This window comes from Oryzias latipes, chromosome 23, assembly GCF_053564925.1.
Source record: "Oryzias latipes strain Hd-rR chromosome 23, Olatipes_Hd-rR_3.1".
NCBI lineage: Eukaryota > Metazoa > Chordata > Actinopteri > Beloniformes > Adrianichthyidae > Oryzias > Oryzias latipes.
Genome location: NC_136259.1, coordinates 18,326,871 through 18,342,213, shown reverse-complemented (window position 1 = coordinate 18,342,213; position 15,343 = coordinate 18,326,871). Strand labels below are relative to the sequence as shown.

Genomic DNA, 15,343 nt, shown 5'->3' with positions numbered 1-15,343 from the left:
TAATTAGCAGCTCTGGCAAGTACCACCATGTAAGGTGACAAACTGGTTGCTTAGAGTTAATATGTGTGAAACCTAAGCAGTGGGAGTCTTTGCTGTGAGAAAGTTCATTGGTTACAGTCCTCTTAGGTAATTTTAATGGATCATTAGCTCTTGATGTGTGTTGTATCATGCAAATGCAACCCCAATAGATAAAAGCTTTTTGCGTGATGCTATCATGTCAATATGGACCAAACTGAGAAATATTTGATCTGTTGTTAAACTCCATCTATCAAATTTAAACATGTGAGTAAACTGAAAGTGACATGGTGCCACTTATAGGGCAAGCCTGCTGATTTGCAGTTCAGTAAAAGCAACCGCACAGCTACACTCTGCATGCTGAAAGGGATTACTGCTACAGAATTGTGTGTGGATTGAGGCCATCCTGCAAATCAATGTGAATTTTCCCCATGCAACCCAGGATAACCTACCCTACCTTCCAATTCACAGTTGAGATAGTTGCAGTTTTTTTTAACTATTTTATTTTAACTGAACAAATATAAGAGCTGAAGGCCTTTTGTGTTAGACAGATATTACTATTACAATAAGAGGTTATGCATCTTTTGATAGTAAAGGTGTATATTTGTACAAACCCCTTTTGTTCTTTTTAAATTTTATTTGTTTATTACATTTCATGTTTAGTCTGTCTGTCTGTCTGTCTGTCTGTCTGTCTGTCTGTCTGTCTGTCTGTCTGTCTGTCTGTCTGTCTGTCTGTCTGTCTGTCTGTCTGTCTGTCACTAAAAAGGGACAAAAGTGCCAAGTTGCTAATTTGAGTAGGTTATGATTTTAAGATTCACAACGTTTTTGGTAGATCTGCTGGAAAGACAAATGTTACATCCAAGATTGAAATTGTGACACTAAGACGAGCGGAAAATATCTGATGCGTCCATCAATACACTGTGGGTTAGGAGCGAGGGATAGTGTGCACGTGCAAGTGGGGGTGGAGATGCAAGCACGCTGCCAAAGTGTACCATGTGTTTATTAGGGGGACAAGAGTAGTTTTGCTGTAGAGCAGTTTTGTTATAAACTAAAAAAGGGTGGGTGAGATGACGCAAATTGTTTATTATTTTATAATTAACATGTTCATTTAGTTCTTAATAATTGCATGGCATCACATGACGTTTTTTCAGTCGTCTTGGTGAACTCTCTAGTTCTATAGGAGTTTGGAAACAACTTCTGACCCTCCAACAGCAGAGTTGCTACATATGTGCGGAGTTAAGTGTTAGTTTACCATTCTCAGCCAGCACTACATATAGACAAGCACCCATTACATATGCAGTGCAATGCTCATTAAAAAAATAAATGTGTCATAAGTACTTTACTACAGCGCATTGGCTGGTTGCTCTTGGGCTTCAGTCTGTCAGTCTGTGGGGGTGGTTGCTGGGTGTCTGCGGGGCTCAACGGCTTCTCTCTGCTTTGGTTCTGGGGAGTTTGCTGGGCTACCTGCTGTCACTGAAGGATTCAATGTGATCAAGTACATATCAGAAAACACACAGTCATTTAATCAAAATGCTCATTCCTTCTGGTTAAACATGGGCATGGTGGATGTTTTATTTGTTTATTTGTTGGACATGTAATCCCATGTATTCATGTCTGTGTGCACGAGTAGGTACCGGTCAGAGTGATGTGTGGCAGGAAGTCCTCTATACTGTGAATTTGTATAGATATGCTTAAAAAACATAATTCACTTGTATTTTTGCTTTCAAGTCGATGCTAAATTAAGCTAATTTTGGACCCAAAGTAGTTTGATGCATTATTGCTTCAACTGGTGTCAAGGGGTTAGGAAACCATCAATACAAGCTTCTTTAAGCATTGCAAAAATAACAGAAGGATCATTTTTAAATGAAATCTGTGGGCCTTAGGCACCCTGGCCTTAGCCAAAACCTGGCCACTTTCCATGCTATGGCAAGACGAATTTTTTACTTTAGGAAAACTTAATTCTAACCTAACAATAAAACTGTCTGAAATATGTATTTTTAATCATTTAATTTGTAATGGAACTCTGCTGTTCTCATTTGCAACCCTTGCAAAGTCATTTATATAACCCCCCATATAGCTCCACAACTAATCCCAAAAGGTTTATTTTTAAGTGTGGAAGTGCAGGTTAACATTAGAGAAGTTTCTTTATACAATTTGTCAAAGTTTGATTTTGGCATTATCTCATTTTCAGTCCCTGTGACAAGCCAGTGTGACTTTTATTTACCCAAACTCCACGAGTTCTTTCATTGAGCAGGCCCTCCTCTGTAAAGAAATACCATGGTAACAGTGCTGGCCAGTTCTGACTGCAGCTTTCAATACACACACAAATGCACAAACACACACCGTCAATGCTGCAAGAGTTCCCCACCAGAGTTGGGCAATTGATGTTTGTATCCCCCGATGGCCACAGGGCCTCACTAGTCAGATCTCAACTGTAATCAAAGTGAATGGATCGAACTTTATAATCAAACGCTTGATACCCACTGCAGGACCAGTTACATCCTAAAAACAGGACAGTGAGTTTCAATAACCCAAACAGAGTGTCAAGCACACTGGGTTCGACCGAACCTGAGGAATCAGAAGCTTTTAAATGTATTCTCTAGATGTCACATTGAAGAGTTGAGACTTGAGTGCTGCTCAGGTGGAACCCTGGAGCTGATAACCTAACAGAGGAGCTGGAAGCCTGACAGGTAAGATAAACCTCAGTTGTGCAAAGTAATTTTTCATGTCACTGAGTTGTAGCATGGAGTAACATGGCTCCAAAAAAGATTGGCCATAAACGTATTTATAGCCAACAGCAAGATAAAGCTTTTGTGAACAAATGGAAATTAAACTTCTAATTTTATTCATTTAAATTTTACATATTGAATCTATGCAGGGATGCCCAGTTTAGTTTAGTCTGTTTAGTTTAGCCATTACCTATTGACTGTATGACTTTATGTTTTTCATGATTCACGTTTATTACAACGCTACCAGTTTGAAGCCCTTTGAGATTACTGTTATTGTAATATTAATTAATTTAATTGAATCTAAGTGGAGAAAATGTTGAAAACATTTTATTTGAAGCATGGAAAAAACACTTATCTTTGATCACACTATCAGTTCTGCACAACCAATGATTACTAGTCACGCCATGTATTCCATTTGTACTAAACCTATCTTTATTAGGTAACGTTTCAAAACTTGTGTTTTATAATAAACAACTAAAACATCCTAAAACCGAAATGAATCCGTGTAATTTAGACATTCCTCTCTTTTTTAGGAGCTGCTTTATTAGAGAATCCATACTTAACTTTGATTGCGTCTAGCAATCCAGACTATTTTTAGGTCAATCAACGTTTACAAACATCAGCAACTTCCTCCTAATGATCAGGATGATATAACAGCCAGAATCATATCAAAAGCCAAGAATGAGTCAATATTAGGCTCAAGTTCAATTTTTTTCCAGTGAACAAACAAATAAACTTCTTAAGCTTTTAAAATTACTGTGATGAGTAAGTTCCCACTTTTTTGTTTATTTTTAATGGCACTGTGTTACTACCCCAAAGTAGACCATATTTAAAAGTGCAGCATGGAGGTCCAGTGATCAAGGTTATCCATTATTCAAATCCTGCAAACAATGCATCAGTAGTGTCATTTTTAAAGCTAATTTAAAGGACTGCTCAGAAAGTCATTATATGGAAGTAAAAAGTAAGCCTCTGTCCAGGACGTCATGGTCTATTTCCAATATTTGGTTATTTAATGTTTTGGTTTGTTTTTCAGCAGAAGAGCTCTGATAATATCCCTTTGAGTAAATTTGTGATGCATGTTTACTGCTCCAGAACAGAAAGGCTGAACAGATAAGGTGAAATGAAGTTAGTGCAATCAGCAATCCTCTAGGAATGAATGAGCTTTTTATTAAAGCTTTTAGATCTACAGGTCATGTCTCACATGTTTCATCTGATTGCAAAGATTAATCGCCCAGATGGTTTGCTGGTTAGGAAGGGGGGGGGGGGGGGGGGTGGAGGACTCCTATAGAAACTCAATGATAAAATATACAGTTCCCGCAGAGTTACAAATCCAAAGTCTTGCAAAGTCCTTATTTTGATTATCTTGATTTGCATGTGTATCCCAGGATTACAAAATAACACTTTTTGTTTCTCACTTTAGTAAAAAATATTGTGTTTTATAAATTATTTACTTAAAAATGGTTTTGACTTTATCAATTCTGACTGGAGCTTCTGTTCTTGATCTTTGCACCACATGAACAAGTAAGATTAGATGTGATGAGTTCAAAGAAGTTTTAGAACAGGAATTTGTCTTCAAGCCCATAACCAGACTATTAAATCTTCTCAACATGATCATCCTCATTGATCCAATGCTTGTTGCATCTATGACCTAGAACATGAAAAGTCGTGTTTAAATTTTTACTGTGGATTTTATTTCATCCATCCATCCATTTTCCAAACCCGCTTAATTGGTTTTGTGGTTTTTGGAGCCTATCCTAGCTATTTCTGGGAAAAAAGCAGGGTGCACCCAGGACAGGTCACACCTAGAGGCAAATTAGAATTAGCAGTCAACCTACGAAGCATGTTTTTGGACCTTGGGAGGAAGCTGGAGTGCCCAGAGAAAACACACAAAGGGAACATGCAAACTCCCCACAGAAAGGTCCCACCTGGGATTTGAACCAGGACATTTTTGCTGGGAGATTAACTTTTATGAATGAAACATCATTCTGGTTTGGTAATAAGGAACATTTTGTGAAGGTTCTTAGTCCTTGGTCTTAAAAAAAGTACATTGGCCTGTTTTGGGTTAGACATTTTTCATTCTTTTTTTCCCACAAATATAAACTATTTAATCATTGCTGTCTCTTGTTTTATGACAGATGGACAATGTTGCTGGTGCATAGTCAACAATGATGCAATTTAGTCTGATTAACCATTGCTGTAAAATCTGAGTCCTTCTACATTCCATACTACATTAAATGTTTAGGAAAATTGTACTAATGACCACATACATGAAGCTGATTAAAAACAGGTTTTACATGAGTGGAAACCCTATTCCAGCCACCTTCAGGGATTTGGACATTGTGGTACCGTCAAGTATTTAGTGTAAAGGTACAGATGGGGAGGACATCATAAGGCTCCTAGCTTAAAAGCTTGTGGCTCTTGTAAAGCTATGTTCACACCACCCTCTGCAAAGTCTATGTAAACCCACGTTTCGGGAATCTGCATTCAAATATCTCGCGTTCATCCGTCGGTACACACATTTCTGAGACTGTTTTTGGGCTCTACATACGAAACGCAGCCACTGAAGGAACCTTTAAAGTTGAATCAGGTTGAACTTTGACCAATCAGGGACTTGGATTTGGTAGTGATGTATAGGTGACATCATATTTAATTCACAGAAGTGCCAATCGTTTGAAAAGGGATCACAAAGGGGAAGTTAATTGCGGTTTGGAATCACATGACACCAAATCTTTCATATATTGGCATAGAGCTGTAAAAGAAAAAGCCTAGAGGAAGATTTGCAAGATTTGTCCTGCCTTGACATTTTGCATCAAGCCTCTTCCAACTGTAGGTGGCACACATGAGCTAGTATGGAGAAGGGACAGTCCAGTGTGAACACCATGAGTGAAATGTGTTTTAGCCTGTTCCTGAATACTCGTCAAATGCTCAGTGTGACTAGCAATAAGAGGCCTCAAAGAGGCCAAGGACTGAGGGTTACCAAATCTGTGTGCCATACTTCGTGAAGCATCAGTGTGGAGAAGATGCTTGAGAAAAGGGTGGTCTGGATATCTGTGCTGGGACAGTTGGCCTTTGTGTCTGAAAGACTATACATCTGCCTAACTTAGCATCTAATGTCTCTTAGCTTCTCTGGGAGATCTGTTGATTTTGAGGCATCCTTGACTACATTTACAAGTTTGATCTTTTATCAACATATAGGAAAAATGAACAATGAGAATATGTAGCAAATTACAGTTGTGATCTGATGTTTTAGCTCAGCAATGAGTAACTTCTCAGTGAAACCTGCGCTTTTTCAGGCCCTCTCTGCAGTTAACGTGTCAACGCATCCCTGCTCTGGTTAATCAAAATCCAGATCCAAAGTGAGACATTGAAGGAGTCTAAAGTACATCGCAGGCAGCAAGATCCTCTGTGGACTGCAGCTGTGCCACAATGGGGAAGACTGGGAAGAGTACAGTGGACTTGAACTCCCCATCGGAAGTCAAAGAAGCAGTCCCCACTGACAACATGGATGGTGTAGCTCCCTCTGCAGACAAGAAAAACGAAGACATTCCTGACAGGGGGAGCTGGAAAGGAAAGTTTGACTTCCTGCTGTCTTGTGTGGGATACGCTATTGGCTTAGGAAATGTCTGGAGATTTCCTTATTTATGTGGAAAAAACGGCGGGGGTAAGTAGGAAAATGGTAGAAAGACCTGTGTATCACCAGTAAATGTTGATTTAATAGTTTTAATTTCCTGTTAAAATATTAACTAGTGACATTGCTCCACATGAGACAGATATAAAGACTATGAATAATGTAATTTATTATAATGAAAAGCCAAGACAAGTCAGGTACTTAAGATTTTTTCTTAAGCATATTAATAACTCACTAACAAACTGATTTCTGCTCTTCATCTGGCTGCGTTGATGGGTCAGGAGCCTTCCTCATCCCGTACTTCATGACGCTGGTGTTTGCTGGGATTCCCCTGTTCTTTCTGGAGACAGCTCTGGGACAGTTCACATCAGTGGGGGGACTTGGGGTGTGGAGACTCATTCCCATGATGAAAGGTGGCACCCTGTACACTTTTCACTGAAATATATAGTACAAAGTTTTTCTTGTATTTGATAATTGTCTTGTTTTGCCACCATTGTTCTTTTGGTGTCTGCTCAGTGAAAAGTGTGGTGTGTGGTACTGATGTGTTTTTGTCCCATCATCTCAGGTGTTGGTCTGGCTGCAGTGGTCTTGTCTTTCTGGCTCAACATCTACTACATCGTCATCATTGCCTGGGCTCTATATTATTTGTTTAACTCCTTTAGTTCGGTACGTTTCTGTACCCACTGCATGAGACAAACATTAAAAAGTGTCAATTAATATTTTTTGGGAGAAGAAATGATGTCATTGTTGACATATAATGACAATGTGCATACCTAAAGTCCTCCATGTTTATTTTTGGTCACTTTTTTCCAATCCTAATCTAATAAAATGAATTAATTGGCATTATCTTTAATAGTTCTTACATTTGTGTGATAGCCAAATATATGTACATAAATTTATCCTATGTATTAAAAAAAAGCCCAAAATGAGGATTACTTTGGATTACTACAGCCATTCAGAAATAAAGCCTCAATTTCTAATTCTGGTGGCCAAAAAAAAAAAAAAATTGAAGAATATAAGTCTTACTTTTGAGTAAAAAATAAAAATAAAAATCTAAAAAAATAGATTTTTATGCTGTAACACCAAATGAAGATGTTTCAATGTGATTTTAATCTATTTGTGTGCAGGAACTGCCTTGGCAGAGCTGTAATAACCCTTGGAATACAGTTAACTGTTTTTCCAACTACTCCCTTACGGACACCACAAACCTCTCCAGTGCTGTAACAGAGTTTTGGGAGTAAGTCCTGTTTCTAAGCACAGGAATCAGTTTGCTCTTCTTTCAGTGGAGATTCAGTGTCCCTGTGTGGTTCTACAGGCGTAACATGCACCAGCTGACTGGTGGTCTGGAGGAACCAGGAGAGCTGCGCTGGCCTCTAGTGGGCACTCTGGCTCTAGCGTGGACCCTTGTCTACTTTTCCATCTGGAAAGGAGTGGAATGGACTGGAAAGGTCAGACTTCCCAACACATTTTTGTCCAATTGCAATGTCAGTAATGTCACATGTACCGGTAGTTTGGAACCAAAAATGAAGATGGACAGAAACTGTTGTGTAGAAGCTTAAATTTGGCTGAGATAATTTTATCTCATGACCACAAGACACAGTTGCTTTAATGCATCAGCAAAGTCTTTCCAAGACATGAATCTTAAAGCAGACTGGGGGTTAAAAATTGGAAATTTTAACTCTTTTGAAGAAGCTCAAAGAAACAAGCAGTGTTGAGTGTAGAAGCAGCGGTCGGCTGAGCAAACTTAGTGCAACTGATGGAAGACGCATTGAGCTATTACCCTTTGAAATCAAAAGCTGTTCAGTGGTATCATCAGTTCAAAACTAGCAGAAACCATTGGGACTCGGGATCTACTGTCTGGAGAGGTCTGGCCAGAAGTGGTCTTCATAGAAGAATTGCAAATAAAGCAATACCTTCAATGTGATGAGGCTAAGCATCTTAAGCCTTGGCCATGTGCACCCATACAGGAGTGTGTCTGTAATGGTTGTCAAAAGGGTCATAGAGGAAAGGGAGCACAGGTGTGTGTCTTGTGGTTGTCTAAAGAATTGTGAGGCCACTTAAAGGGACAGCATAAAAATGAAACGCACTAGGCCCCTTGTGACTGTACAGGATTCCAGGGGTCAGAAGAAATGAAAAATTCATACCACGTTCCTGCTTCTCACCTAGTACAAATATTGTTGTACAGTGTTTGCATCATCGCTTTCATCTACTTGGAAAAAAAACAACCTTGTGATTGCACTCAGCAATTTTTTGTTTGGATGCTTTATCCTAATTTTACTCTCAAATTCTGACCATTGCATTTTACTCAGGTTGAATTAGTTGCAGAAACGCCATTTAAAAACAGATAAGTGGTTTATATGTGCGAGATGTGAAAAAAAGCAAAAAGGACTTTGCCTTGCATGACAGGGATTTTTAGGTTACAAGATGAAGCTGAGATTATGGGCAGAAACATTTGCTGTCAGGGATAATTGGATTTAAATGGGAAGCATCTGAGAAAAGTGAGAAAAATGGATTCCCCAAGGGACCTGGCCTGGACGAACTGCACCAATTAAGTATAATCATTATGCACCAGAACTGCAAGCACATCCCACAGGTTGTCTGGCAGAAAAGAAAGTGGTAACTTTAATGCTCTACCATGCAGGAAAATATTTTCTGCCTCTTTATGCAAAATGATATTTTTAAAAAATGCATCTGTCATTTGTTTTTCAGGTGGTTTATTTTTCAGCCACTTATCCATACGTCATGCTCTTCATTCTGTTCTTCCGAGGAATCACACTGCCCGGTGCCATCGACGGGATCCGTTTCTACATTACTCCAGACTTCAATAAACTTGCCCGATCTGAGGTATCAGTGCTCCATCTGTCAACGTCTAATGATGTTGACTGACATTAGCACAGGTTGAACATTTATGTGTTTTTGGCTTCACTAGGTGTGGCTGGATGCAGCAACTCAGATCTTTTTTTCATATGGACTGGGTCTCGGCTCACTCATTGCACTGGGAAGCTACAACCCTTACAACAATGATGTCTACAAGTACAGAAAAACAAAATATATGGTTTGGTGCCAAATATCTCTGGGTTTCCATCTTTGTTTCTTTTAATCATATTTTTTGTTTCCAGGGATTCCATTATAGTCTGCTGCATCAACTCCTGCACCAGCATGTTTGCAGGACTTGTCATTTTCTCAATTGTGGGCTTCATGTCATACATAACAAAGAAACCTGTGCAGGAACTGGCTGCATCTGGTACATATTATTTTAGCAACTACGGACATTTTACTTTGGAAAAAAACCCAAACATGTTAATGTAACGTAAATGTGTTGTTTTTTTAAGGGCCCGGCTTAGCATTTTTAGCTTATCCTCAGGCTGTCACCCAGCTTCCCCTTTCCTCTCTATGGGCTGTCCTCTTTTTCTCCATGCTACTGATGCTTGGCCTGGACAGTCAGGTAAAAACAATTTTGCTTAAAAGGTACATCGTGCATGGATCATTAACTGAATAACATAGTGCATGAAAAAGACTTTAATTGGTCCAATGAGACCAGAATAATTCTTTTCACCAAAAAAAAGGAAAAAAAGGGTTCAACTGTTTCACCCTCATTATGGTTTTCACTGTTACACATTTTCTTAAATATTTTTAAGGAAATATTTTTTTTTCCAGACTGAAAATGACCTGAGGACAGATAGAAGTTTAAAAATGTAGTTTTACTAAATATTACCATGACTTAAGGAAACAAAAAAAATTGCAAACAGGACAAAACAACACAAAAAATTGTAACGAACAGACAAAAAACCAGCGTGGCTAAACAAACAACCCAACAATGAGCAACTGAAAAACCACAGACTTAAGTAGATGAAGAGCCAATTATCTAAAACAGAAGCAGCTGTAGGTACTTGAAACTGAAACTTGAAACTGTGACTGTGACTGAAAAAAAAACAAATACTTGGGGGGGCTTTTAACACAGAAAATAAAAAAAATGAGAAAACCCCCCACAAACATTTACATTTATTTAGTGGGACAAAAATAAATGACTCAGGAATTTTTTGAAGTGTTGATCTCCTTTATAAGAATAGTTTATATTCTTTGTCATTTCAATACGTCCATCAACTGGTTTTCATCAAATTAATTAAACTTAATCAATGGTTTCAGTGTATCATGTTTTGTATGCACAGGGGCTAAAAGGTTATTTATGATTAGTAGTAATTATAGTTAAATTGTTTACATATGTATGCGTATAGATACATATTTTCGAATCAAATATGATTAACTATCCTAAGTTTTATATATCTCGTATAAATATATATTCCTGTTGTTTGTCTTGCGTAGCTTTATTTTTAACAGCAAATTCTGAATACACCATCACAATATGTTATAATTTCATGAATGACATCTAATGACATTTATGGTCGGTGATGAGCACAAAAGAACTCTAACATAAAACTGTGAGTCTGTGAGACCAACAGACAATAAAGCACAATTCAGAGATTGATATTTGCAATAATTTTTGCAAAAATAAGTATTTTTAATAGTTGTAATATATTAACACCAACACAAAAATCATGGAAATGAACCATTTTTATGGTTCATTAGAATTGCAGGTTGTTAGAGATAGGGCACCAACACTACGATCACATATCCCAAAATGTCACCCCAAGGCGACCTAAATGCAAGTATAGCATATTCGGCAGGGGCACACGCAGCGGCATTTGTAATCGGGAGGTGACAGTTGCAATTTTACACCCCACACGCAGTTGCCGCGGAGATAAAAAAAACAAAAAAAATTCAAGGCGACCAGATAATTTTTGGACATTTGGCTGTTGACGTGGGCTGAGGTTCTGACGATGACCACACATCAATGTGACTGCCCTGGCCACCGTGGGTCCTAAAAATAAATGGACATTGATGTAGCACAAAACTCATCATGGTGTTGGTAGCACCACACTCTGAAACCTGCGTATTCATGAATTGCGGTTGATGCTAGAAAATTAAAATGTGTGCTGCTTTTTACATACCCCTGGCTACCGGGGAGCTGGAGACCCGTGCCACTTGATATGGACTGCCGCCGTCCGGAGACATTAAAAAATTGTCCAATCAAAGCTGCTGCCAGCCAGCAATCCGTCTGCCACCGCCATGTGGCCGCCCAGCTGTCGCCTGATTTCATAATGGTGTCATCCCCGCCTGACTGACTGCCGCCATCTACATTCATGACTATGCCAATGATTTTCAAAAAATGAAGGCAGCGGCATTAAATCTTGAAGATTCTGCGGATGCCTCCCACTGGCAGTTGTATTTGTGACCTTATCATAATCTGATTGTCTATTTTTATGTTTTAGTTCTGTACAGTTGAGGGTTTCATCACAGCTCTCATGGATGAGTACCCTTTGGTGTTAAGGAAGAGGAAAAAGGTCTTCATCCTAATTGTTTGCTTCATCTCCTTCATCATCGGCTTCTCCAACATCACTCAGGTGTTTAGACTTCATTCAGTGCATTTATTATCTTTATATATTATCCTCAGAACTCCTGTATATTTTTCACATAGTGGAATGCCAAACCTTTTCCTCAAATAACTTAAAAACACTAGAAACTGCTGTGTGGAGTCATCATCGGTATTGTCTCAAACAGAGACTGAGATGTTAATATCGAGCTTTTAAAAGCAGCCTCTCGGCATGTATGTCTGCTTGTGTGTTGTAATCTCCCAGGGTGGTCTGTACGTGTTCAAGATGTTTGATTACTACTCTGCCAGTGGAATGTGTTTGCTGTTCCTCGTCTTCTTTGAAACCACTTCTATATCCTGGTTTTATGGTGAGGAAAATATTTTTATCTTTTGTCACTCACAAGCTATTGTAGAATATAACCAAAGCTTGCAGGACAAATTTAAAATGAGCACTATTTTTAATTATTTGGATGAGATTTCCATACATAGTGTGTTTGTCCAAACAGGAAATTACCACTATCTGTTTTCTATGAGGATATTCTGTTCACTTGGCCGTTTCTGTGTTTGCACTATTCGTTTGTTGTCTCCTCTTTGTGTAACAGGAGCTGAAAGATTTTACAAGAACATTGAGGACATGATCGGCTATAGGCCATGTGTCTGGTGGAAGCTCTGTTGGCTGGTCTTTACGCCTCTCATTTGTCTGGTAGGAGAAGAACGATATTTGATGTAACCTCTGTAAACTCTCTACTGCCAAATGAATTTGTGTGGGTGCAATAAATTAAAGGCAGTCAAACTGCAGCGGGGCCATCTAGTTAAATGATTTATGCTATTTGTGAAAGAGCTGCAATCATTGCATGGTCTCTCAAAGGAAAAACATGTCTAAAGTTGCAACTTTGTTATTCTAACAAAACCAGATGTAGTCACAGCTACCCTTGCAGGTGGATACGCGATGTCCGTGGGCTGCAAGACAATCCTTCAGTTCCTTTAAAATGCAGCATCTCCTGTCTTCCACCCTCCACAGGCCTGGACAACCCTAAAAACCTGTATAGATCAGTGGATCAATCCCCCATACGGGTGTATGTGACTAAGGCATAACCTGTTACTTTGAACCTTTTAAAAAATGAAATGTATACCCCCAAAAAACGATGTGCAATAAACGAACAAGCTGAAATTGTATTTTGCAGGGAGTGTTCACCTTTAGTGCCATCGAGATGACCCCTCTGACTCTTGGGAAATATGTGTTTCCTATGTGGGGCCAAGTGATTGGCTGGTTCATGGCTATGTCGTCCATGGTATTGATCCCTGGCTATGTCATCTATATGTTTTGCATCACCAAGGGCAGCTTTAAACAGGTACAAATAAAACTTGTTACTTTTTATTACATTAGTATGTACCTTTTGTGAAGCAGATAAGCCACCCTGGCTTTGAAATCCATTTATTTGCTGTAATGTAGATATTCTTTTAAAGGTATGGCTATTGGATCAAAATTTGTGAAATCAGTTATTAAAACAATTGTGCATTTTGTGATACAAGCACCAAGTTTGGCATGGACGTTCCCCTCTCTAGAAAAAACATGTTTGCTACGAGAAAATCTAAGATTTTTAAATATATATATATATATATATATATATATATATATATATATATATATATATATATATATATATATATATATATATATATATATATATATATGACATATATATGATCGTATTCTTTAGGCACCCCTTAAGTTTAAAGACCTTCATTTTGCTGATGAACAGCCGATATTATTGAGACTGGGGCAAATAGACATTGAATATTTTTGTAACAATCAAGTGTATGGCCACCATCTTTATAAATGGCTGCCATTTTGAATTTTTCTTGTGGCGAACATGCTTTTCTGAAAGGGGGAATCCTAACGTACATCCTTATCAAATTTGATGCTTGTACCACAAAATGCACAAATTGCCTAAAATATTAACCACACCGGCTCAGCTGAATGGATCAAAATAAGCTTAAATTCCAACACTTTGGACCATCAAAATGTGTAACTTGGGTCATACAACTGTTTATTTTCTTTTATTTTTATATATGTAGAGCTATATGTATACAACAATTGTCTTTTACTAAGTAGGAGTTGATTAAAACTTGAAAGCATGCTGCATATTTTATTCGATCTTGTCATATCCTTGGTTTACCCAACTGACCTCATTGCAACAGACTTTCGAAAATCAATTCTCAGCGCTTTATCTGAACATGACGTAACTCTCTTTTGCATGGCCAGCGTTGGCGGAGGATGACAACTGCCCAGGAGGAAGGGAAGCCATTGGAGCGTGAAGAACTCACACGTGTAGGGAGCGTGGGCGAAGCTCCTGTATAGCCAGGGTCGCTAATGTTGAACAGATCTGACTGCTGCACTAACATTTAACAAATGGGAGTCTCATCCCCAGAAAAAAGCACTTTAGCCTTTTTAAACTGTGCCGGAAAATGGTTAATTAATGTAAATGCATAAAATATAAAATGTGAAGATGAATTATTTGTTGCAGTGGAAATTTGGCTAAAAAGCATGCTCTTTGACTGCAAATATTTAGCTCACCCAAATGCACCGAATGCTTTAGTATAGATAAAATGAACAATCAAACACTCACTTTAAAACACACCATGTTCATGCCAATAAAAAAAGTTAGTTTTGGGTTAACCATGTATACGTTCTCTACGTTCTTAGGGACCTCTAAAAAAATTTAAAAAACGGGTATTTTATTTATGTTGATGCAAAAGCTCTTGCTCGGACAGCTTTGAGATTTAATTTTTGTATTATTGAATTAATATTGTTATAAATACTTTTAATAAAGTAATTTTAACATACATGCATAAAATGTGGGATTGAAGTTTCAAAAATGAAGAACTACAACTGTTGTTATGAACAAACAAAAAAGTCCAGAATTTTGAACCAAATAAGATTAATAGAAAGAAATGTCAAGGACTTTTTAAACTAATGATAATGCACATATGTGACTGTTTTTTATGCTTCTTTAATTTTCCTTTAGTCAATAATGATTTGTAAACTCAAGGGGATTGTGTCTAAAAACCATTCAGCTTTTGTTAAATGAGATGCAGAAGGGCTGCAAGGTAATTTAGGGACTTTTTTTCCCGTCTTGTGTCTTGTTTCTGGAAATGCTTTACTTTATCCAACAGTTTTTAGCTTCCTTTTAATGTCAAATTTGAAAAAATAAGATAAAAACATAATTATATATACAAGTATTGCAGATGTGCTCTGTCTGTACTCCTATAAACAGTATATAAAATTAAAGACTGTCACAGAAACTGCGTTCTTCATTGGTTTGTGTTCAATTAAACAGTTTTTAATCTAAAATAATGGAAAAAAGTAGGTTGGAGGGTGAATGCTTTTACTGAAGCAGTTATTTGCAAAAGGACTATTCGTTTATCATAGAAAAGCCGTTTAGCTAATGACCCCAAAGTTGAGGAAGCGTAAACAGAAATTTTTATTTTTATTAGCAGATGATACAGAATGGGAGGGTTGTTAAGACTGTAACAGAA

General features: G+C 37.9%; 1 protein-coding gene across 1 annotated transcript; it reads left to right on the top strand.

The window, feature by feature from the left end:
- The first annotated feature begins 2,398 nt into the window (after window positions 1-2,398).
- Window positions 2,399-15,112, top strand: LOC101175450 (sodium- and chloride-dependent GABA transporter 1). The gene is made up of 15 exons (XM_004083161.5): window positions 2,399-2,705; window positions 6,038-6,405; window positions 6,654-6,785; window positions 6,938-7,038; window positions 7,500-7,609; window positions 7,688-7,820; window positions 9,082-9,216; window positions 9,302-9,405; window positions 9,492-9,616; window positions 9,705-9,817; window positions 11,703-11,834; window positions 12,069-12,171; window positions 12,406-12,506; window positions 12,988-13,155; window positions 14,070-15,112. Exons 2-15 carry the CDS (start codon window positions 6,171-6,173, stop codon window positions 14,163-14,165), a joined length of 1,788 nt encoding a protein of 595 aa, XP_004083209.1. The 5' UTR covers window positions 2,399-2,705; window positions 6,038-6,170; the 3' UTR covers window positions 14,166-15,112.
- The last annotated feature ends 231 nt before the right edge of the window (window positions 15,113-15,343 follow it).

Bases quoted from the DNA above. Each gene is read 5' to 3' on its own strand.
- LOC101175450 (XM_004083161.5), top strand. From the start codon at position 6,171: ATGGGGAAGACTGGGAAGAGTACAGTGGACTTGAACTCCCCATCGGAA. The intron at 12,172-12,405 runs GTGAGGAAAATA...TTTGTGTAACAG, and splicing joins TTCTATATCCTGGTTTTATG to GAGCTGAAAGATTTTACAAG. The intron at 13,156-14,069 runs GTACAAATAAAA...TTGCATGGCCAG, and splicing joins CCAAGGGCAGCTTTAAACAG to CGTTGGCGGAGGATGACAAC.